This window comes from Engystomops pustulosus, chromosome 3 (genome assembly GCF_040894005.1).
Source record: "Engystomops pustulosus chromosome 3, aEngPut4.maternal, whole genome shotgun sequence".
Lineage (NCBI taxonomy): Eukaryota > Metazoa > Chordata > Amphibia > Anura > Leptodactylidae > Engystomops > Engystomops pustulosus.
In genome coordinates this window covers 153,625,565-153,649,584 of record NC_092413.1, presented here as the reverse complement: position 1 = coordinate 153,649,584, position 24,020 = coordinate 153,625,565, and the positions used below count along the sequence as shown (strand labels likewise).

The 24,020-nt window shown below is 40.5% G+C and overlaps 1 protein-coding gene across 1 annotated transcript in view; it reads left to right on the top strand.

Moving 5' to 3' along the window:
* Window positions 1-801: 801 nt before the first annotated feature.
* LOC140122129 (probable cation-transporting ATPase 13A4) overlaps window positions 802-24,020 on the top strand; it is a 64,527-nt gene continuing 41,308 nt past the window's right edge. The window contains exons 1-5 of the mRNA XM_072142623.1: window positions 802-940; window positions 9,224-9,397; window positions 16,462-16,608; window positions 20,091-20,161; window positions 20,454-20,534. Of these exons, the coding sequence (XP_071998724.1) occupies window positions 881-940; window positions 9,224-9,397; window positions 16,462-16,608; window positions 20,091-20,161; window positions 20,454-20,534 (533 nt within the window). The 5' untranslated portion in view covers window positions 802-880. The remainder of the gene's footprint in view (window positions 941-9,223; window positions 9,398-16,461; window positions 16,609-20,090; window positions 20,162-20,453; window positions 20,535-24,020) is intronic.

Below are 24,020 nucleotides of genomic sequence, written 5' to 3'. Positions count from 1 at the left end.
TCACAAAAACTTTCAAATGTGCTTTTTGTATCCTTCAATAATCTATACATTGGCCAGAGAGTAAATACAGCATAACATGAGTTATATATTCACCCATCTGTTGCACCTGATATCCCAAAAGCCTCACAGATTCCAGACTCTACCAGGAGGTGACTAAACTTGTAAAACAGGACTGCAATGTTTCAGGGGACATCACCCTTCATTAACACCCTGCCTAGTGTATTCTGTGGGTAGGTTTAGGAACAATCACCATGTGATCCCTAGGACCAATCAACATAGTCCCATAACAATTTGTTACACTATACTAATGACTTTAAAGTAATTTATATAATAATAAACTCACAAACACAGCTAACATTTATAATACTCAAAATGTCAGATACATGATATAGTGAGTCACTAAAGTCTTGTATAGTATCAATTGTAAAACTCCTTAAACAGAAATTACAATGATCTATTTAGTCCAGTAACACGGACAAAAGACTCAGGGGGTTAGAAATGAGCCCCTAGTCTGCAGATCAGAGGTATTTTGTTATTTAACATTACAAATGTACCAAAAAATCTTATATAAGATTATATAAAACATTGCATGGAAACTTTACTTATATTCATTTGCATGTAAAATATGTGTGGCCTTTATAGCTACAGGTTTGGCATCTTCTACAAAATAAACACCTTTGTTGAGGAAGTATTTTGGTTGCAGTGTGATAGATCAGTAATTACTCCTGAGAAAATAATAATAAGGAGGTGTGCTAAAATCATGGGGAGGATGTTCATGTTACACTAGAGGAGATGGATCTAGTATAAATAGGATTCACCATCTCCATCTGGGCATAGTGTTTGCTTGGCAAAGCATATGAAGTAGTTTTAAATATAAAACATGAAGTCTAAAGTCCAAGATCACCAAGATATAATTAATGAAGGAGAGGAGAATGAGATGGTGAGTTGTGTATTTCCTGCAATATATATGCAATTTCTTAAGTATTAATTTAGTCACATCTAGAATATACAGTTCAGTTCTGGGAACAAGTTCATGGAATGCTCTAAATTTTCTTTTACATGTCCATTCTGACCATATATGAAGCATGTTTCACATACTCAGGATATTCTGCAATAAATAATAACAATAGTAATATATAATGATAATGCTGCAATTTATAACTAACCATTAATAATGCACAATATAGCAAAATGGTAAGATTGAAAAATAGCTTATATTAAATAATGACAATTAAAAACAAGTAACATGGAATGGGATATGGGTTATTTATCCCTGAACACCCCTTCCTGGTATTGTTATGTTTTTATTTGTTATTTTTTCAATATAAGATATAATATAATTTATAATCTTAACATTGGAAGTTTCCCTAAATTAGTAGAGGTAGGTAATATATCACAGTGGTGTCATTACAAATTACTATTCATAGGATTACACTATTGTAGGATCTCAAGTTATGAGGAAAGATCAGAAGATACCTGAGAAGATACAACTTAGTAGGGACATCATTCATGTATATAAATATGTAGGTGGCGCATAAAAAAATATGGAGGCAAAGCTGTTTGATTCAAAGGACCACTCTCTCCATCTTTAGAAGAATAAAAATTCAGTCTACAGGCACAGCCCCTTCTTCCCTTTCCCTATCCCTTGGATAAAGTTGATAGACCTACTAGACATACACTTCCAATTATGTAATTGTGTAACTATGACTATACGGATGGATAAAAGCTATGACTAAACTGCTGTTTGTATACTGTACATCAATGTGGAATCAGCAAATATCTTACATGTATTTTCAGCTGGAGAAATGTTTTATTGTCATTGGCTGAGGGTTTCCCCTTTACACAAAACCAGATGCAATTACTTCTATGTTGTTATATAAATGGATACATTCTTCTTAATGAAACAAAGTGATAATTTATTGCTTTACATCATGCCAAACTTTTGTTTGTGCATGTTCCTCTTATGTAACCCTTGTAGCAAGTACAGTATTGTCTCTGCTTTTTAACATGGTATGATGATCTGCATTGTTTATGATTTTCAACATGATATTTGTAGAATGATCTTGTAAATTTACATTAGCATTTGTGCATAAGGGTTAGCCACTATGACATGAAGCTGGTTGTATAAATACTATTTACATAAATGCCAAAACACAACATCGGGTAAGGAAAAATAGACCTTTGTAAGGATAAAAAAGACAAGCCATTGTTCAGTTGGAGAAGTGCACCAATAAACTGAGTGTTGACATAAGATCTGTAATACTTGGCCTCATTCAGATTTCACTTCTTAGTTATGTGTCACAGTGGAAAATTTTCAATCGTTAAACTAAGTGTATAATAAGACTAGACAAACAGTAGGGGCGTAACTGCACAGCAGCCACTATGGAGCCCCCGGTGTCAGGGGGCCTAGCCATCCAACTTGCTACTCTGATAAATAGAGGATGTGCACCATTATATACATGTCATGCTGCACATTGTGTGAAATCTTTCAGACAATGAGTGCATACATTTGTGTATATGAGTGTATTGATGTGTATCCAATGTATGGTGTATGGTGTGTATAAATGTATCTATATGCTGTACGTGTGTGTTTCTATAATGTGTATATTCACTGTATATGCTGTATGAGTGTATGTGTTGTGTGCATTTATACTGTATTTATGTGTTTATACTGTATAGATGTGTATATATGGTGTGTGTATAGACTATATGTATAATAATATGATGTATATTTACTATATACTTGTGCATTTGATGTGTAAATACTGTGAGTATGTGATATAATATGTGCATATACTGTATGTGTTTATAAAAAGTGTATATACTGTATAGTGTATAAATGTATGTATGAGTGCATAATGTGTGTGCATGAATGTATAAATGTATGTATGTGTGTAACAGTGTATAAATCTGTGTGTACATAAATGTGTGTGATTGTATAAACATGTGTGAGCGTACAAATAGGAGGGAAGAAGGCCCCAAAATTCTGCAATGGGGCCCAACTTCTCCTAATTATGCCCCATTACAGCTTTAATAAGCATATTGCACATTTTATCGTAGTGGGGCTCATTTACTAAGGGCCCGAATGCCGCACTTTCGTCGGGTTTCACGACGATTTCCGTTTTGGGCCGAATTGCCCCGGGATTTTGGCGCACGCGATCAGATTGTGTCGCATCGGCGCCGGCTTGCACGCGACAGAAATCGGGGGGCGGGCCATCATACAACCCAACGGATTCGGACAACACCCTGGATTTAACATTTAAAATTGTGTCGCAAGACACGCACTTACATGCACCGGGAATAAGCAGATGAACTCCGGCGGACCTCGGGGCAGAAGAAAAGGATGCAAGAAAAAGGGGCGCACGAGCTTGGTGAATCATGCCGGAACCAAATCCTCGTCGGACATTCCGCCGCGGGACCGGGTAAGTAAATGTACCCCAGTGTGTTCAATAGGTTGAATTATTTACATTGTGCACAACCCATTGATGGATGTTATTACTAGGAAAACCATTGTTCACTTTGAATGAGCAGGAAAAATGATGCATAATCTACTGACTTTTGTAAAGTAATGAATGAGAAGGGTCCTCCGGAGGTAGAGCAGCTACTTGTGGTACCAAAAAGGGAATCGAAATTGTCCAAGTCAGCTTGATGCTCTTTCAAGACATTTCACTGAAGCAAGTAGTAAATCACTCTCTCACTCAGTATTTGTATTTTGTGCATCAGGAAAAATAATTGCTACATCATAAGATGAAGCAGATCAGTTCTTTGCAGCAGCCAGTCTAACTTACTGTAGTGTCCCAACACTGATTTTTCTTGGTTACCTTTATCATTCATGTTTAGGACAGTAACAGACCTTAAATGGTTGAGGACATAGGACAAAATCGATCGTCCAAATTAGCAGCCAGTTGCTGCATTTGGGCAATCTATATGGTCATCTGAATCATGCTGGCACTGCCAGTGTGCCAGTGTACGTACTGCCTGCTCCCTGCTGCAAATGTCTGGCAGGGAGATCTCTCCTTGCAGGGCAGTTTCTCCTTTCCATGGCAGTTGGAAAGGAGGCCTACAGCTGTTTGCTTCTGTTCTTCTGCAGTTAATAAATATGAATCTTTATGCTATTTTTAAAAATTAAAATTAACCCATTGGAAAATGCAGATCTTACCGCAAAAAAAACAAGCCCTTATATTCCTATATTGGATTTAAAAAAATTAAAAAGTTCTGTCTTTTGGAATTTGAGCAGGGAAAAACAAACAAAAAAAGTGCTATGTCCTGAAGGTCATTTCAGGCTGTGTCCTTAAGGTGATAAGCTTTTGCTTGACATTCTTAATTCTATTCTTGCTTGTGGGATATGTATGTCTGGTTGCATAACTAGAAAAAGTAAATTGGCAGGAGTTTATTGGCTTACTGAATGTTATACAATAATAAGACTGTTATTTGTTAACCGGGCCTTCAATATACAGTAGAACTTATTGTGGATTGGATATAACTGGACTACACAGAATTCAACCAGTTCAATGTTATTATTGATTAAAGTAAGTTGGTATACCTTTTGTATAAAATCATGAAAATCTCCTGACATATGCATTACACTATCATGCTCATAGATAAGAACAAGAACCTAGATAACTTTAACCCATTAAAGTGTGTCTACACCTTAGAAGCTATTTTTTTATGAGGACCTAGTGCAAGTGCTAATAATGAACAGTACGTAGTGTATCTGGGGTACTGTACATAGCACAGAGATAAGGAAAGGAGGCTAAAGATGATATTCCATATCTTGAGAACATTTTCCTTGATGATTCATCTCTCTGAAGATTAGACTGTCTGAAAAGAGTAAAGAGTGTCATTAGAGTGTCATTTATCATGTTCCTTTATATCTCAGTTGTCAGTGGATACAGGACATAAAGCTGATTTACATAGGACACACAAGGACACAGGAGAAAGCAGACACAGGAGCATTTCTTTAACCTCTTAACCGCTTGGGCATTTTGCACCTTCCCAACGCCCTTTTTTTTAAAATCTAACATGTGTCACTTAATAAGGTTATAACTTTGGAACCTTTTCACATACCCAGGTAATTTTGAGACTTGTTTTCTCATGACACATTCAAAGCAAAATTTCTTTTATCAGATTTTATAGGCTATAACATTTTTAGTTTTTGGCAGTGTGGACATATGAGCGTTTATTTTGACGGGATGAGATGAACTTTACATAAACTCAATTTTGAGGAGTCTATATCTTATTGATCAGATGTTATTAACTCTTTAGGGGTAGAAGAAAATCATTGATTCTTGTTTTTAGGATTTCATCGGACCAGTCCCCGTTTAAAAAATATATATTTTATCTTTATTCTCTGGTTCACTCCAATTATGGTGTTGACTCTTTTATATAGTATTTTTTATTTGCTCATTTTACTCAATGAAAAATGGACAAAATCTCATTTGTTTCAGCATCGCCATTTTTTCAGAGCTATAACGTCTGTATTATTCTGTTGACATAGCTGGTTGAGGGCTTATATTTTGCAAGAAAAGTTGTTCTTTTAAATGGTATCATTTTGGTCCACATTACCTTTATTGATCACTTTGTGAAGGGATTTGGTGAAAAGTAGGTGACTTTTATCATGCTTCTAATTATGTTTCATATCTGTACAGATTGCTACAGATGAATGTGGGGGTTTAAATATTTTTTTAGGTATTTCTAAGGGAGGAAGGTAGGTTAACTTTAACTATGTTTATTTTTTATTCTAAAATATTTTTTTTCTCATATTTTATTTACTTTTTGCATTTTTTTCAATTTGGACTTGAACAATGAATGTTCTGATCGCTTGTTCAAGTCCAGATCACTGCACAGCATTACTATATGTATTAAATTGTATGCCTTATAATGTACTGTAATGCAGCCTGACATCTCTGAGAATCAGGTAGTCCTGAGCTACACATCAGAGCTCAAGGTTGCCAAGGGAAGGATTCCCAGGTAATGGGCTTGGGGGAGAAGATGCAGATGCTGTAATGCTTGACAGTGACATGCAAGGGGTTAAAACCTACGATTGGAGTTATGTTTGATGGTGAATCTTATAGGATGGTGTCAGCTGTAATATGCAGATGACACCAACAGCTTTTGGCACTGGCTCCACTTGGGAGCCGGTAACAGAAGCATGACGTAATAATACTACATGATTCGACAAGTCACTGCCACCTATACATTGCTGTTATGTTCCAGGTCAGGAAGGGATTAATAAAGTTTATTATAATGTTTACTATTATCATCTGCACTATTGATTTATGATATTTTGTTAACAGCTCAGCTATGGTTTAAAACTGCAGATGTTTTCTATTTTTGCAATTCTTCTGTTTTTCTCCACACCTTACAAAAGACAGACATTTTTATTATTCCATTTACAGAGATGTATGTCCTAAGTGCTACCTGTTCTAGTCTATGTCATGTTCTTGGTAGCTAAAAGCAATTCCCAAATGCCGTAAAATGACTCAAAAAAGTTGTGCCTTTTTCTCACTGGCTTAGTTTTAGAATCTTATCAGGGAGATACCAAAATCACACAGTCGTTTCAAAAAAGTAAATATTAAAAAAAATCTTGGCCTAATGACCAGCTGACATTTTGATTTCTATAATTTTATGAGTAGTGCAATCTTTTGATCTATTTTTTTTTTGTTTCCATTTTTAGCAGTGGCACAATTGCTAAAAAGCAGCAGTTTGAACCATTGATCAATTGTTATTTGGGTTCTTTACATTTTTGTTTTTATTATTTGTTTTTCTACAGTTTTGGCCCTCCCTTGATGTTTGAACTTTAGGGGATCTAATCGGTATTTTAGTAAAAAGGCTCCTTTTGTATTACACCCTACCTTGTTTAGGGTGTATTACAGATTGCTCTGTGACAGCTATGGAAAGTTTGGAGAGACTCTTGGCTGTCAAACAAACCAATCACCAGCCTCCAATGTGGTCTCACAGGGGATATCAATAATATTGAGCATGTCATTGTGTATATGACCATGGCAATTAACAGGTTAACACTCATGATCATGGGTGTTGGCAGCAGGTGTGTTCTGTATTATACAGAAGCCAAGTCTATGGAGAGGGTTCAAAAGCTCTAACAATGCCGCTAAGTATTAAATAAGGACTCTATTCCGCACACATACGCATACAAATAGTTACTTAAACAATGGGCAGATTATAATGAGCAGCAGGATGTGGCCCAGCTATGCAACCTAATTGCTTTGGTTTTGGGCTTCTCCCAAGGGTATTATCCAATTGAATCTGTCAGTTTTCATTGATGCAAATGCTGGGGGTGGGACTCGGTTTGTTCACATATGCATTTCCATGGATACGCATGCGATTGGTAACCCGCACCTGAAAAACTCTACTTATGGATTTGAAGATCACATAAAGCAAACAAATAAATCAGGCAGATGCAGATCATAACACCTACATTATGAACAATTAAGATCAGGAGTATGGTGGGATTGGCTGGGGATAAATTTACTATTGGCGCACTGACTTTTTTTCAGGGGAGTAGAAGACAATGGCCATGCTTGTCAAGAAAATTAACAAGTTGGCAGACATGGCCTATTGGCATTCAAGCTTAAAGGGGTTTCACACACTTTTGCACTATTGCAGCTCAGCAGCTCTGAGTAGTTTCTTTATATTAGCACCACATTTATATGGATATCTACATGGATCAACACTTCATTGTAAGAACCAGGACACAAATATCTTAAAGGGGAGGGGAAGTGTTACTTAACTGTTCCCATGTATGTATTATATGGCACATTATAATTGAGATTGCTTAAGGTAAGACAGGGTAAAACAACCTATGTTTCTATAATTTGTCTCGCTTACACACTGAGTTCTCAGTGTCATTTAATTAGAGGCGGATTGTGTTAAGACAATACCTAGAAAAAGAGTTTAGCAGATGGGAGTGTCTATAGTATTATACAATGTGTGAAAGATGTCCTCATTTAACTCCTTATTATTCTAAGGGATTAAGATAATTTATGTGGTTCACTAGTCAGTTATCTGTCAATGCCAAATACTGTAGGGCATTAGCTCTGGTCCACATGACTGTCTCATTTACCTTACCCTTCCACAATACATCCCGCACAAATAACACCACCTTTTCCTGATATGCACTTGTTGGAACTTTTCATAGAAAGGAGTTCTGCTCCTATAGATATATGACAGTAGTAGAGAAGGAACCCAGTAACCTTGAGTAAGGGTTAGCTGCAGCTCTCAACATCTTCAGTCATTATACAGAGGCTGTACAAGCATATGAATTTCTCTTTCTGTTGCTTTATTCTTGCACTACTTTTGTTTAAATACTGTATTTCTAATGTTTCCCAACACAGAAGTTCTTTCAGTTGCATTCATAAGAAACTGTGTCATGCTTGCTCCATGGACTTTCCCTCCTAAAGAAATATTACTTGGTGAAAATATCAATGCTGGTCAATGTTAGAACTCCCAGGGCTATCATTATTAAAGGGAAGCTGTCACCACAAAACCCCACAATAAACCCCAAATAGTACCTTATAGGTGACTGTAGTTGTGGTGTAATAGTATAAGTGTGGATCTTCTGTGTTAGTGCTTTAACACAAAAAAACTAATTCCTTATCATTGTCATTTGAGATCCAGTCAAGGAGGCGGGAGAGCTCTTGGATCCAGTCAAGCTCCCCCTACCTCCTGATGGCCCCTTGTCACAGTCCCCTGCTTCACATCACTACAACTTCGTTTGAATACCCTGTGGTTGCGGAGTGCGCCTGACATTTTGGCACCAGGCTAGTCCCCATTTGGCTCCAGTGATACACCATGCATGCGTGGATATTGTGCATCAAGCAAATCTGAGCACAGCCACCTAGCCCTCTCTCACATGTGACACTGCACAATACCCATGTACTGGAGCTGGAGGGTGACAACCGCCTGGGACCAAAATGTCAGGCATACAGCGCATGCTCGGAATATGGGGTGGATTTTACCAGCTAGGACAGCTGTGAGGAGGTGAGGGAGCCTGACTTCATGAAAAGAGCTTTGCCGCCTCTCTGACTGGATTGCAGAAAACAATTATTGGGAATAAAACTGTTTTTGTGTCACCTATAAGGTTCTATTCAGGGTTTATTGTATGTTTTTTGTGTGTTAAGCTGTTGAGAATTGTACAAATGATTATTGGAAATAAGTAAATTTTAGACAGTTCAATGATACAGATTTTTTATTCCAATAATAGGAAATCTTTGGCTATAGAATAAGTATTCTTTGGATTATCTTGTGTGTTATTGGCTACTTTCTATCTGGTGGGATTCTTCTGCTCCTCTTTTACTGGAAGCCTGAATGGAGTGTCTGGGCAAACTGTGTCCCTTCGTCTTTGGAGAAAGCCAATGTGGTTCTACTAAGAACAACAGTGAGTATTTTCTATTGAAATATGACACGTATTATAATATATCATGTAAAGTATCCCAGCTTCTATCTTCAGTGTTATTTACCTCTTCCTTTAAGAGCTTCTGAAAAGGTGGGTGTCCATTTAACACCCCCACAAAAAAACAGTTTTCAATCAGTATTGCATCCCCATCTGGTTGTGATCACACCCCTCCCTGCACACCAGCACACCCGCCCACTCTTAGCCCTGAGGCGCCGAAAGTGGCTTGCAGGTTGGAGAACCCAGGAAACTGGCAGGGCGGGGGAGATTTACGTGCCCTCTCCACCGGAATACTGTCGGAGAAGGCATAATGAATCTTTCCCAATGTATGGTGTTACATTTTACAATACACCATTTATTGCAATGAGATGACTGATATCGGTTCATTGTTGAGGGGAAGGCTGCCAGTGTATTTTGTGAGCCCTCTGAACTTCCATCATACCCTGACACATGGTACAGTGATTTTTACACATTGATTCTTGAGAAAGGTCCACTTGAATTGGACAGAAACACTGCACTTTTTACCTCATTGTTGTACACAGCAAGGTCATAGATCTATGGATAAGTGAATTTGGAATGAAAGCACAGAGCCCTGCCCATAATCCGGTTACACTGCTGCGGGATGAACTGGAATCCAGCGTCTGACCTTGTGTGTTATTCTGGATGGATGGGCAAAAACAATCCTTCAAAATCCATCAAGCACCAGAATGAAGGATTGTAAACCAAGCACATATACATGCTGGTGTTTGCCCCCTCTGGAAGTTTCTGCTCTTGTTGTAGATTCTTATGCCCTTTTTTTAAGAAACAAAGGATTTAAAAATTATGCACATGAGCCTGAGGGGCTCCAGGCTCCATTGACATCTATGGAACTTGGAGCCCCTCAGGTTCATTTGTATAATTTTGAGAACTTTTTTTCATAAAAACAAGGTATTAACCCCTTAAGGACGCAGCCTGTTTGCAGGTTAAGGCTCGCAACTTTTTTTTTAAATTTGACCAGTGTCTCTTCCTGTGGTAATAACTTTTCAACGCTTTAAGATATCTCTGTGATTTTGAGATTGTTTTCTCGTGAGACATTGTAGTTTATGTTAGTAGTGTCATTTTGGTGATCCGTTCCTTTTTTGGGGGGTAAAAATTCAAACATTTAGGAAAAATTTGAAAAAAATGACTATTTTCAAAGTTTCAAATGTTATACTTTTTAGACAAAAAGTGATACCACAAATTTTTTTTGATAGAAACCTTTTGCCATTGGTCTTCTTTTTATATCCATTATTTGTTTCAAGTTTCCATTTTTTTTATGGATGTGAGAAGGTTTGAAGTTTTAGTAGCAACTTCTCAGATTTTCTTGAAATTTGAAAAATGCTAACTTTTTGGTGATCAATTCAGTTTGGAAGTCCCCTATAAAGACTTATGTACTATATACCCCCACAAGTAACACCATTTTATGAACCTAACATCTCAACCTATTCAAATCAGCATTTAAGAAGTCTGTTAACCCTTTAATTATTTTTCCGGAAGCATATGAAAATGGAGTGGAAATTTTGAAATTTCAATTTTTGATTTCAATCTTTCCAATTTAGCCCTAAAATGGATACATTCAGAAGGAATTTGAGGTAAATATATATTCCTAATTTCTTGCCCTGCTTCTTCCGAGTACGGCAATACCAGACATGTGGATGTCAGCTGCTGTTTCCCCGCACAGCGATGTCCAGAACAGAGTTAGCGATACTGGGAATTTGGAAGGCCAATTTGGCTGCAAATATTTTGTGGTGCCACAGTGTAATTGAAGATCCCCTGAAGTAAAAGTACAATAGAAAACCCCCCAAAATGTCACCATTTCGGAAACTAGACCCCTCAAAGAATTTATCGGTGGTTGTGGTGAGCATTTTAACCCCCAACACGCTGATCAAAATTGAATGCAAAGTAAATGGTGCAGAGTAAAAATTGCGTTTTTATCTCAAAAAAGTCATTTTAGTGCCTCATATACTGTGCCCAACCCATGCCACTTTAGACAAACACCCCAAAAATCATTCTGCGGGTTGTCCTGAGTACAGCAATACCACACATGTGCCAATAATTTACAGACTGGGCACACAGAAGGGATGAGAACGGGAGGAGTGAGATTTTGATTTTCCAGCTCCGTTTTCACATGTTTGGATTTGGAGTGCCATGTCATGTTGGCAGGGCCCGTGAGATGCCAGTGCAATAGAAACCCCCAATAAATGATACCATTACGGAAACTAGACCCCTCAAAGAATTTATCGGTGGTTGTGGTGAGCATTTTAACCCCCAACACGCTGGTCAAAATTGAATGCAAAGTAAATGGTGCAGAGTAAAAATTGCGTTTTTATCTCAAAAAAGTCATTTTAGTGCCTCATATACTGTGCCCAACCCGTGCCACTTTAGACAAACACCCCAAAAATCATTCTGCGGGTTGTCCTGAGTACAGCAATACCACACATGTGCCAATAATTTACAGACTGGGCACACAGAAGGGATGAGAACGGAAGGAGTGAGATTTTGATTTTCCAGCTCCGTTTTCACATGTTTGGATTTGGAGTGCCATGTCATGTTGGCAGGGCCCGTGAGGTGCCAGTGCAATAGAAACCCCTAATAAATGATACCATTACGGAAACTAGACCCCTCAAAGAATTTATCGGTGGTTGTGGTGAGCATTTTAACCCCCAACACGCTGATCAAAATTGAATGCAAAGTAAATGGTGCAGAGTAAAAATTGCGTTTTTATCTCAAAAAAGTCATTTTAGTGCCTCATATACTGTGCCCAACCCATGCCACTTTAGACAAACACCCCAAAAATCATTCTGCGGGTTGTCCTGAGTACAGCAATACCACACATGTGCCAATAATTTACAGACTGGGCACACAGAAGGGATGAGAACGGGAGGAGTGAGATTTTGATTTTCCAGCTCCGTTTTCACATGTTTGGATTTGGAGTGCCATGTCATGTTGGCAGGGCCCGTGAGATGCCAGTGCAATAGAAACCCCCAATAAATGATACCATTACGGAAACTAGACCCCTCAAAGAATTTATCGGTGGTTGTGGTGAGCATTTTAACCCCCAACACGCTGGTCAAAATTGAATGCAAAGTAAATGGTGCAGAGTAAAAATTGCGTTTTTATCTCAAAAAAGTCATTTTAGTGCCTCATATACTGTGCCCAACCCGTGCCACTTTAGACAAACACCCCAAAAATCATTCTGCGGGTTGTCCTGAGTACAGCAATACCACACATGTGCCAATAATTTACAGACTGGGCACACAGAAGGGATGAGAACGGAAGGAGTGAGATTTTGATTTTCCAGCTCCGTTTTCACATGTTTGGATTTGGAGTGCCATGTCATGTTGGCAGGGCCCGTGAGGTGCCAGTGCAATAGAAACCCCTAATAAATGATACCATTACGGAAACTAGACCCCTCAAAGAATTTATCGGTGGTTGTGGTGAGCATTTTAACCCCCAACACGCTGGTCAAAATTAAATGCAAAGTAAAGTAAAAATTGCGTTTTTATCTCAAAAATTTCATTTTAGTGCCTCATATACTGTGCCCAACCCATGCCACTTTAGACAAACACCCCAAAAATCATTCTGCGGGTTACCCCGGTTAGGGCAGTACCCCATAGGAGGCAATAATCTGTAGGATGGAGACACGACAGGGCTCAAAAGGGAATAACTTGTTGGAGCACAGACATTGTACATTTTTTTTTTCTTTTTGGCATCATGAAAGATTTGTAGATGCCAATAGGGGCCAGTACAGTAGAAACCCCTAAGAACTGACCCTATGTTGGAAACTACACCCCTCCATGAATTAATCTAGGGGTATAGTTAGCATTTTAACCCCACAGGTGGACCCCTGAAAAAGTGCATAATGGATAGTGCATAGTAAAAAATATCCATTATGTCATTTTGTGCCCAGCTGCTGCCATGGGGGACAAACACCCTAAAAATCATGATGCATGTTTTCCCGGGTAAAGCATACGGGGCAGTAATCTACAGGCTGGGCACATGGCAGGGCTTAGAAGGGAAGGTGCGGCATGCGGCATGATGTATAAGCTGTGCGTCAGGGTAACAACAGGGTACTCTAAAAATCCAGGGATGTATGATAAATTCGGAAGCAATCTTTCATACATAACCCTGGTTTTTCTGGGCATGTCTCACAGTGATGAATGGTGTCCTTCCTAATGCCATTTTTGGAGCACACCCTGCACCTCTTTTGTGACCTTCCCTTGCTGGCTGTTTGGGGAACTACTCCTGGAAAGTGCTGCCCTGGTACAATACGTGATGTGGCCTCACTTCCAGATGTGCTAGCACTCCCCCCTTCCTGGTCTCCAAAAAGAAAATACTTTATTACCACCTCTTGAAATTCCAGGAAAGTTCCCCTCTGGCCGGCATATCGATGCAGCACATAAGCATTATACAATGCCATCTGCATCATGTGCACGGCCAGCTTCTTGTACCACACCCTCGACTTCCGCATGGCATTGTACGGCTGAAGCACCTGGTCAGACAAGTCCACCCCTCCCATGTATTTTTTATAATCTAAAATACAGTCTGGCTTGGGGGTTTCTGTACTGGCACCTCGTACTGGGACAGGGGTGGTGGTGTGCTCATGTATTGTGGTTAATACAAGGACCTCTCTCTTGTCCTTGTACTTAACACACAATACAGAGTCGCTGCATAGTGCCCTGCTTTCGTGCCTTTTAAGTTTTTGCCCAAGCAGCGACTTAGGGAGACCTCTCTGATTTCTGCGTACAGTGCCGCATGCCGCAGTATTTCTGGAAGTGAGGCACTTGAACAGGGTGGTGCTGGTGTAGAAATTGTCCAGGTAGAGGTGGTAGCCCTGGTCCAGCAGTGGGTGCTCTAAATCCCACACTATCTTCCCTGTAACACCCAGGAAGGGGGGGCATTCTGGGGGCACTATAGTGGAGTCCTTCCCTTCATATACCCTGAACTTGTATGTGTACCCTGATGAACTTTCGCACAGCTTATACATCTTCACACCATACCTTGCCCTCTTATTGGGCAGGTACTGGCGGAAGTGAAGTCTCCCTTTGAATTGTACCAGGGACTCGTCTATGCTCACATGTTTGGCGAGGGTATATGCCTGGGCAAACTTGGCACTAAAATGATCTAAGATGGGCCTGACCTTAAATAACCGATCATAACTGGGGTCACCTCTGGGTGGGCACTGTGTGTTGTCAGTGTAGTGCAAAAACTTATGGATGGCTTCAAAGCGCATCCTGCTCATTGCCATGCGGAACATGGGGGTGTGGTACAGTATATCTGTGCTCCAGTAGTCCCTGATTGAAGGCTTTTTTACTATTCCCATAAGGAGTATTATGCCCCAATACTTGTGCATCTCTGCTGCAGTGACAGGGGTCCACCTGTAGGGTTGTGCATAAAAGGACGTGGGGTTTTGGGCAATATGTTGTGCAGCGTAGAGATTTGTCTGAAATATAATAATATTCAGCAGCTCCTCATCAAAAAAAAACTTAAAAAAGTCCACAGCTCTGAGCCCTGTCGTGTCAAAGTTAATTCCAGGATGGCCCAAAAAGTCAGGGACCTGAGGGGTATAATTATCTGGGGCTACCCATGTGGGGTCAGTGGAAGCCCCAGACGCCTCTCCTGCAGAAGTCCCAGACGCCTCTCCTGCAGAAGTCCCAGAAACTTCTCCTGCAGAAGTCCCAGGCACTTCTCCTGCAGAAGTCCCAGGCACTTCTCCTGCAGAAGTCCCAGGCACTTCAATCGCAGAAGTCCCTGGAACCCTACGGCGCCTTCTTGGGGGTCCTTCCAGGTCACTGGAAGATGAGCAGGAGGATGATGATAAGCCGCACAGATGGCACACAAAAAATAATGCGCACTAAACTACACGGACAAGCCGCACAGATAGCACACACAAACAAAAAGGGAATGCACACCAAACCACACGGACAAGCCGCACAGATGGCACACACAAAAAATAATGCGCACTAAACTACACGGACACGCCGCACAGATAGCACACAAAAAAAATAATGCACACTAAACTACACGGACAAGCCGCACAGATAGCACACAAAAAAATAATGCGCACTAAACTACACGGACAAGCCGCACAGATAGCACTAAAAAAACCTATGTGCACCGCGCAAAAAGGCGCTACAAATGCACCTAGCTTGCCCTAAGACAAACTAACTACCGCTAAGACTGCTAAAGATTCTGTGCAGCGCTATTCACACGGCGCACTGAAAAGTGCGTCCAGTGCAGAACAACGCTAACACAGCGCACTGAAAAGTGCGTTTGGGTTCAGAAGGGACAGACAGGGAAAAACGGAAGACACGTGGGATCACACAAGGCGATCACACAGGGAACACACAGGACACAGGAAAAAACAGATAGGGATGGGAATTTGTAGGGAACAATAGGGATCAGATAAGGATCAGAACACTATTTATAGTGTAAAAGTGTATTTTGGTGCACACAGTAATGCTCTTTCCTCTCTCCAGCGATACCAAACCAAAATGGTGCCGCTGGAGGAAGAGGAAAGTGCTAAAAGCACGTTTTTTAGCCTAAAATCGCTGTAATTGGCCAGTCAGGTTTGACTGGCCAATCACGGCGATCGGCGGGTGGGACCAATTTGATTGGTCGGGTGACAGAGACAGGAACTCCTCCTGCCTCTGTCACCCAAATCTCATCCCGATGTCACCACGTCTCGCGACGTGGTGACAATTCTAAAATCCTATGCGCTCGCGCAGTAGCTGTACTGCGCTGAGCGCTAATCATCGGAAGCTGCGCAGTACAGCTACGGCGCGGAGCGCTAAGGGGTTAAAAAGCTAAAAGAAGAGCGGATCCTACCAGAGGGGGCGCACACCTTTATGGCAGTGGGCTTGGTTTTCCAATCCCTTATCCTTGTGGTAGATGTTCTTCTCTGAAGTGTCACTATGCATGTATTAATATATACTTATCAGATTGTTAGACTTCAAATACATATTTAAAATAATTCAGAAGCTGTAAATGCATTCATCTTTTTGCAATTTTCTGCTTTGTTCCTTGTACAGGATTCAAGGAAAAAATACACTAGGAAGAAGGTGCGCTGGATTACTTTGGATCAGTTTAAAGACTCCCTTCAATGTGACACACAAGGCTTTGTCATGTCTGATAAAAACTCCATAGTGAATCGAGCAATAAGGAGGCCAGATCTTAGAGTAAGCAATTTATCCTATATGCCTATACTGCAATTAAAGTATTTTACTGTCAGACAATTTTTTTTGGCAAACCAAACACTCTGCTGTGCCCTGCCATCCAATAATTCACAGGCGTTGAAATACAGACACCTCTTTGCCAGGAGTAGGAAAGCAGAATCAGCTGGTCTAAAATGAGGGCTCTGCTCGTTATCCTCCCACTAATTATATATGCATGGCATATTTTGTAGATTATGTCTAATTATGTAATTTTTTTTAATTAAGTGGAAAGCTAATTAGTCATAGAGAATGCTAGCTCTGCAAGTTTGTCTATGGGTGTCCTGGAAATATTGAAGCCAGTGTACAGATTGTGTGTATAACAATGTGTACCTTTTACTAATTGTGTCAAATGTTTATACATTGTGATTCTACATCTGTGTGATTCATCTTTAAGATGAAAGGTGAATTAGTCTGTTTACATGCTAACTGTATGTAAGACACTAACAATCATAAATCACTCTGCACTCTGCAGGTGATTACTCTCTGCTAATAAAATAGCTAAAAAAATTAGTGCTAACAAATGTTATATAATCTAACGCATCACACAGAGATAGAAGTAATAAGTGCAGAGAGCTGAAGGTGATACTTGGCATGAGAAAGAGAAAGCTGCAGAGATGCCAGACACTCTGTCCTCATTGACTTGGCATGAACAATAGTATTGCAAAACTCAAGCAAACCCATGATATTCTTAGACAGGTTAGCCAAATGTAAATGAATGAGTGCATTATACTGTAAATTCTGAGAAATTCTATTAGAGGAAATGTGCCATAAGGGTATGTGTCATCTAAGTCCATGCTTCATAAAAACTGAAATCCACTGTTCACATATTTAACCTGCCTCTCCCCTGCCCATTACCTATACATTATATAATACATTTTCTCAGGAAGCTACAAAAATTGGTTATGAAAATGAATACTCTTAAAAGAAATCTACTTTCAAAATTAAGCATGATTGACCAGGGACACCCCATATGTACTCGAGTATATGTGCTGAAAAACCTCACCTTGGCTTATACTCGAGTCAAGAACAAAAACAAACCTTTCGATGCCCCCCGGCAGGTCCTCTTCTATACAGCGATGCTCCAGCATCGGCTCCGCGTCCCTGCACTGTACGTTGCAGGGATCGTGACATCAGCCACTCACTGACATTCTACTACTGTATGTGCGCCGGCATTGCCACACAATTTGAGCGGCTAACGTCAGTGAGCGGCTAACTTCACGATCCCTGCAACGGATAGCGCAGGGACACGGAGCCGATGCCAGAGCATCGCTGTATAGAAGAGGACCTGCTGTGGCGTCGGAAGGTGAGTCAACATTTTTTTCCTACAGGCATTATATTGGGGACAGGGGCTGCAGGCTATATACTAGGTGGTTGGCAGGCTATATTTTCATGGGGGTGGGTGTCTATATATTACAGGGGCTGGCAGGCTACATACTACAGGGGCTGGCAGGCTATACACTACAGGGGCTGGCAGGCTATACACTACAGGGGGCTGGCAGGCTATACACTTCAGGGGGCTGGCTGGCTATATACTACAGGGGGCTGTCAGGCTAAATACTATAGGGGTCTGGCAGGCTATATACTACAGGGGGCTGGCAGGCAATATACTACAGGGGGCTTGAAGGCTATATACTACAGGCATGGCAGGCTATATACTACAGGGGTCTGGCTATATACTACAGGGGGCTGGCAGGCTATATACTACAGGGACTGGCTGGCTATATACTACTGGGGGCTGGTTATATACTACAGGGGACTGGAAGTATATATACTACAGGGGGCTGGCAGGCTATATACTACAGGGCCTGACAGACTATATACTACAGGGGGATGGCAGGCTATATACTAGGGGGCTGGAAGGCTATATACTACAGGGGGCTGACAGGGTTTATACTACAGGGGAATGGCAGGATATATACTACAGGGGGCTTGCTGGCTATATACTGGGGAGGCTGTGACCAATTACCCACCCTTGGATTATACTCGAGTTAATAGGTTTTTCCAGTTTTTTGTGTTAAAATTAGGGGTCTTGGCTTATACTTGGGTCGGCTTATACTCGAGTATATATGATACTTATAAATCCAGATACAGAGATTGTACCTTATATTTGTTATCCATGGCCTTCTTCCTTCTAAAATCAACTTTTAAATTCATGCTAAGGAACCAGAAGGGATCTTGGGTGGTTACCAGAGCCCCTCTGTGCTCTGGTTTTACAGGCTGTTTAGGCTGCTTTCAGACAGGCGTAAGCATAGCACAGGCATGCTCTATCTTTTTCCTGTGCCCAGTATGGTAAGGTGCCACATGTGTGTGGTAAGTATATCGTTGCAGGGTGCCATAGCAAATATGGGAGTGTATATTTGGCTGCAAACTTGTAGCTGGATATATGTCTCCACAACAGCAGTGTCTGTCTGGTATAATCTCACTGCAACAGAGCTTAGAGATGGAATTGCTCCTTGCACACTGTAAAAGTCTGTGAAGCTACAGCACAGAGGGGCTCTGGTAACACCCCCATGGCACAGACTAATTAGCATAATTTTAAAAGTTAATTTTAGAAGGACATGAATAAAAATATGAGAAGATTACCACACTCATGATGCCTGGATCATCATGAGTACGCGTCCCTGGTTTATCATACTTGGTTTTGATTAGTGGATTTCAATTAACTGAGCAATGAATAAATTAATTTGTAGCTATTATTTATTAGTACTGAATATATTTAGAATATCTTCCATTATACTTCCAAGTCAAGAAAAAACACTTATTCCTAAGTATGCCATTACTACTGCTACTAATACAACTACTACTAATAATTATAATAATACAAATTAATTGATTTACAGTGGTTGTATGGGCTTTAAAAAATATTATTACAAATCGATTTATAAAAACAATCAAAATCTTATACTTACCTTACCCAGTGCTCCTGTAGTCCCATGACGCTGCTCTTCACTACCATGCCCCTCTTTGTTTACAGAGACGGGCTCTCCCATCTGACCACTGCTTTGCACTTGATTAACATAGAAAGCAATGAGATGCATTGTAATGGTCAGATGAGACCATCTTCCGCTCTAATCGAACAGAGATGTGGCAGTGACCGTTGGTGCCGTGGGACTAATGGCATGCCAAAAGAGATCAGTATAAGATTTTTATTGTTTTTATAACCCCCCAGGCCACTTTTTTAAAAGCCCGGACAACCCTTTTAAAGAAGATAACATATTGCTAAAAACATACATGTTCAGCAGTGTGTGGCTTTTTGAAGTATAAAAGAAATAGAAAATAAAAACTGTTGAGTACCTGATGAGCTTTTTGCCTACTAGCAGATTGTAAAAGTATTTTGTGTGAATAAAGGCAAGCTCTTAAAATATACTTCAATAATTTATGTGATAGAGTTTCATTTCTGCATAATTATGTTAATGTTATTCTTAAGAATGCTTTTCTTTTTACAGGTAAAGTTCATTCGGGTACAGAAAATCCGTTTCGTTTGGGATTACTCAAAAAAGAAATATGAGAAAATTGGGTGTGTGACAATGTCCAAGATATGTAGTAGTGTAGTATGGTTTAATAGATGATTGGAAAGTGATTGGTTTATTAATATAAAGAATCATACTTACTACAATGTTTTGTAAAGTTTGCTCTACAGACATGACTAGTACATTAATGCAACAAAAATACATTGGATTGCTGATTAATTCTGAGCATTGTAGGCAGGCAGATTGTTTAATAGATATTGACATGAAATTAGTGCAATTGTAATTATTCAATATTAAGTGATTATAATTCGTTTTGTATAATTGTTTTTGCAATTCCAGAACTTTAGAGGAAGAACATTCCTGCTATAGCATACATTCAAAGTATGGTTCTGGTTTGAAAAAAGAAGAGCAAGACCTCAGGTATGAAACTCTTTAGGTCTTAAACTACAACTACAATATTTTTTTCACAAATCAATAGCTCTTGTCATGTAGAACAACTTTACCTATTATCTTTTTCTTACCTTTGTGCAGCAGTTTTTTTGCTATCCCCCTCAGGGGAGGGACTGATGCTCCCTGCTCACTCTTGAGGAAGAATGGGGAAGCCATGTTGTGATCTCTGTGTGTAGCTAGCAGGAGAGTTGAATTTGTGTTGCTCTGTGGATACAGAAGTCTCCTACACAGAATAGTGAGGTAAAAGATCCCCTGTCAGGCTCAGAGGTTGTGGATCCTATTAACCACTGCAGAAGATGACACAAGCCACTATCTGGGACTGAAGTCTAAGTGGCACCCGGTTTTCACCAGAGCTAGACGCAACCACCAGGTCATTCCACAGGCGTGACTTGTCCGCAGTGGCAGCCAAGATCGAGGTACAGGCAGGAGGTCAGGATGGGCAGCACAGGTTCAAAGTTGGATACATAGCAACAGGTCAGGACAGGCGGCAAAGGAACAAAGTCAGAAACGGAACCAGGGTCACAACGGGAAATCACAAAAATAGCACAAGGCATCAAACTCAGCTTTCTCTAAGGCTCCCGGCAGGGTGTGATGGGAGAGGCAAGTTTAAATAGCCATATGGGAAAATGGCCAACGCCAATTAATGGTGCGCTGGCCCTTTAAATTTCCCTAGGCCGGCGCGCCCTAGGATACGGGGATGCACACGCGAGGTGAGAGGCGCTGGCGCTGTGCCTCCGGGGAGCGAGGGGCGCGGGACCACCCGTGACACTCCCCTTTTCCCTATCAGTTCCTCCATCCCAGTCTGTGATTCTTCAGAATTTTCTAAGTCTCTCTCTGTGTCTTATGCTGTGTAACAGGCTCCTTTTCCATCTTCTACTATCCAGACACTTTGAACACAGCAGAGAGCTGTTAACCCTTAGTGCTCACACACAAAAGACTATTATACTGCTGGTTTCTACTAATTATTCCATGCTCCAGGGTCCATCGTGTCATGAAAGCTGCCAGACTAGTAACTATGTAGATCCTGTATTTAAAATATGCAGTGTTAAGTGGACTTACTTATAGTGATCTCAATGGACTTTACTGCTAAATTACTTAATGGGAAAACACAAGGCATTATGGGAACTCTGGGCATTCTAAATTTGATTAAGCTTCAGACCAGACACATGAGGAGTTTAGTCTCCATCCACTTCACTGCTGCTGAAGTAGCTTCAGAACAGAAAGCACTAGAACCCTGGAAAGAAAGGAGCAATCAGCACAATATGGGCATTGTTCTGTGTGTTTTTAAAGGGGGAATTTAACAGATTGGTAAAAAAAAAAATCTGAATTTTGCTTCAGTTTGCATTCAGTTATTTATTACATAATGATTTATAATAATGATATTCAAGCTGATTTCCAGTTATAACAAGTTTTTTGTTAGAAGTTTTTCAGTAGAAGAAATTGTAAAATCTTGATCCCATTGCAAACACACAAATAACAGAATTTTTGCTCTTTTTCTTTTTAATAATTATAACAGTCTTGTTGTTAAATTAATGTGTTTTAAGAGCACATTTGAAGCTTTGGAGGTTAAGTATTAATCTGATAGACCGGTGTAGGGCATTCCAGAGAATTGGTGCAGCTCAGGAAAAGTCCTGGAAATGTGTGAGGGAGGTTCGAATTAAGGAAAAGAATAATTTAGATCATTGATGGAATGAAGAGCACGGGTTGGGAGTTCATGATGTTACATGCAGACTAATATAGCTGGGTATCATGTGCATAAAGCTGATAGTGAAAACGAAATCTGTTGATGTTTGTCCAATAAGTGCAGTGTAGAGGGAAAAGAGCAGAGCACCCTTTGGAGTTAACACATTATTAGAGACCTGCAGAAGAATAACGAGGAAGGAATAGTGCCCTTTGGAATTAACACATCATTAGAGACTTTAGTAAGAGTAGTTTCAGTAGTGTGCATAAGGGAGAAACCAGATTGTAGGGGATCAAGGAGGGAGTTAGCTGAGAGATAGTGGGCTAGTTGAGAATAGATCAGGCATTCCAGGAGTTTGGAGATGAAAGGAAGATTAGAGACTGTTCAGTAGTTAGCAGCACTGGATGAGTCCAGGGAAGCTTTCTTTTGTAATGGGGTGACAACAGCATGCTTTAAAGGAAACCTACCACTTGAAGTGGTAAATGTAAGATGCATATACCGAGCACCAGCTCTGGGTGAGCTGGTGCCGGTGCTTACTGTATCGCGGTTTAAACACTTTGTATTATTACAGCTGAAGGTGCTTCGGCACACAAAGCGCGTGACCGTGTGCGCTTAACATCACCGGCTCTCCTTCACTTCCTATGTAGGCGCGCACACGCTTGGTGCGCCGAAGCTCCTTCGGCTGTAAAGAATAAAAAATGTTTAAACCGCGATAAAAATAAGCATCGGCACCTGCTCACCCTGAGCTGGTGCTTGGTATAACCATCTTACACCTACCACTTCAAGTGGTAGGTTTCCTTTAAGGAAGGGGGATAGACACCAGAAGAGAGACAAAGGATTTTACTGAGGTGGGAAGTGACCTCTGGGGAGAGGGACTAAATGGGGTGTGAGGGGATGAGCTCACTGATGCAGGTAGTGGGGCGAGCAGAGGAGAGGACACTTCATCCTCTGTGCTCAAAGGAAGAGAGCTAACAGGGTGAAGTAGCGTCAATTTAAACTTTAAAGTAGGTGGCCAAATTTTTAGCTCCAAGCCTTGTAACAAGTGGCTAGTAAGGAATGAAAAGTATCGAAGAGCCTTTTATGATTGTTCTATAGAGGATATTAATTTAGTGAAATAGACCTGTTTGGGAAGATGGAGTGCAGTGTTATAGGTTAAATTTCAAGTGCATGCTTTTCCCAATGATGTTCAGCACACCTGGGGCAATACCGAAGGAAATGGTTTTGGGGCAAGTTTCAAGGTTGCTGACATCTGTGTTTAAATGTATGGATTGAGGGAGGTGCCACCTCATCCAGGGCACTTTTGATTTGTTGTGTTTATAATGGTTAGTAGCATGGTTAGGACAGGAAAGAGAGGAGATGAGGACAGAATGACGGAATGACCTGGAAAATGAACCATGGGGAGAAGAGTATGCCTAACTCTCCTCCCTGCCTATTGTTAGGTCTGGATGAGTGAAAGAATTGCAAGCCACTAAAGCACAGAGCAACAGATGAAGCAGTGTAATTCTGCTGGATCTATGTTTCAGTGATAGCCAGCAGGTCAAAGGATTTAGTAAGAAACAGGTCATTAATGGATTCAAATTTATTGAACATATAGCAGGTATTCCAGGGGGCACATTGATTTGGTTTGCAGGCATTCTATGATAGTGGATTGTTTAGGACTATAAGAAGAAGGACCAGGGTTAGGAAAAATATCACCTGCCACTAGTAGGGGAGAATAGACAGAGAAAGGAGATGTTTGAGAGACTTGAGAGGGTTTGAGAGGGTTTTCTCAGCTT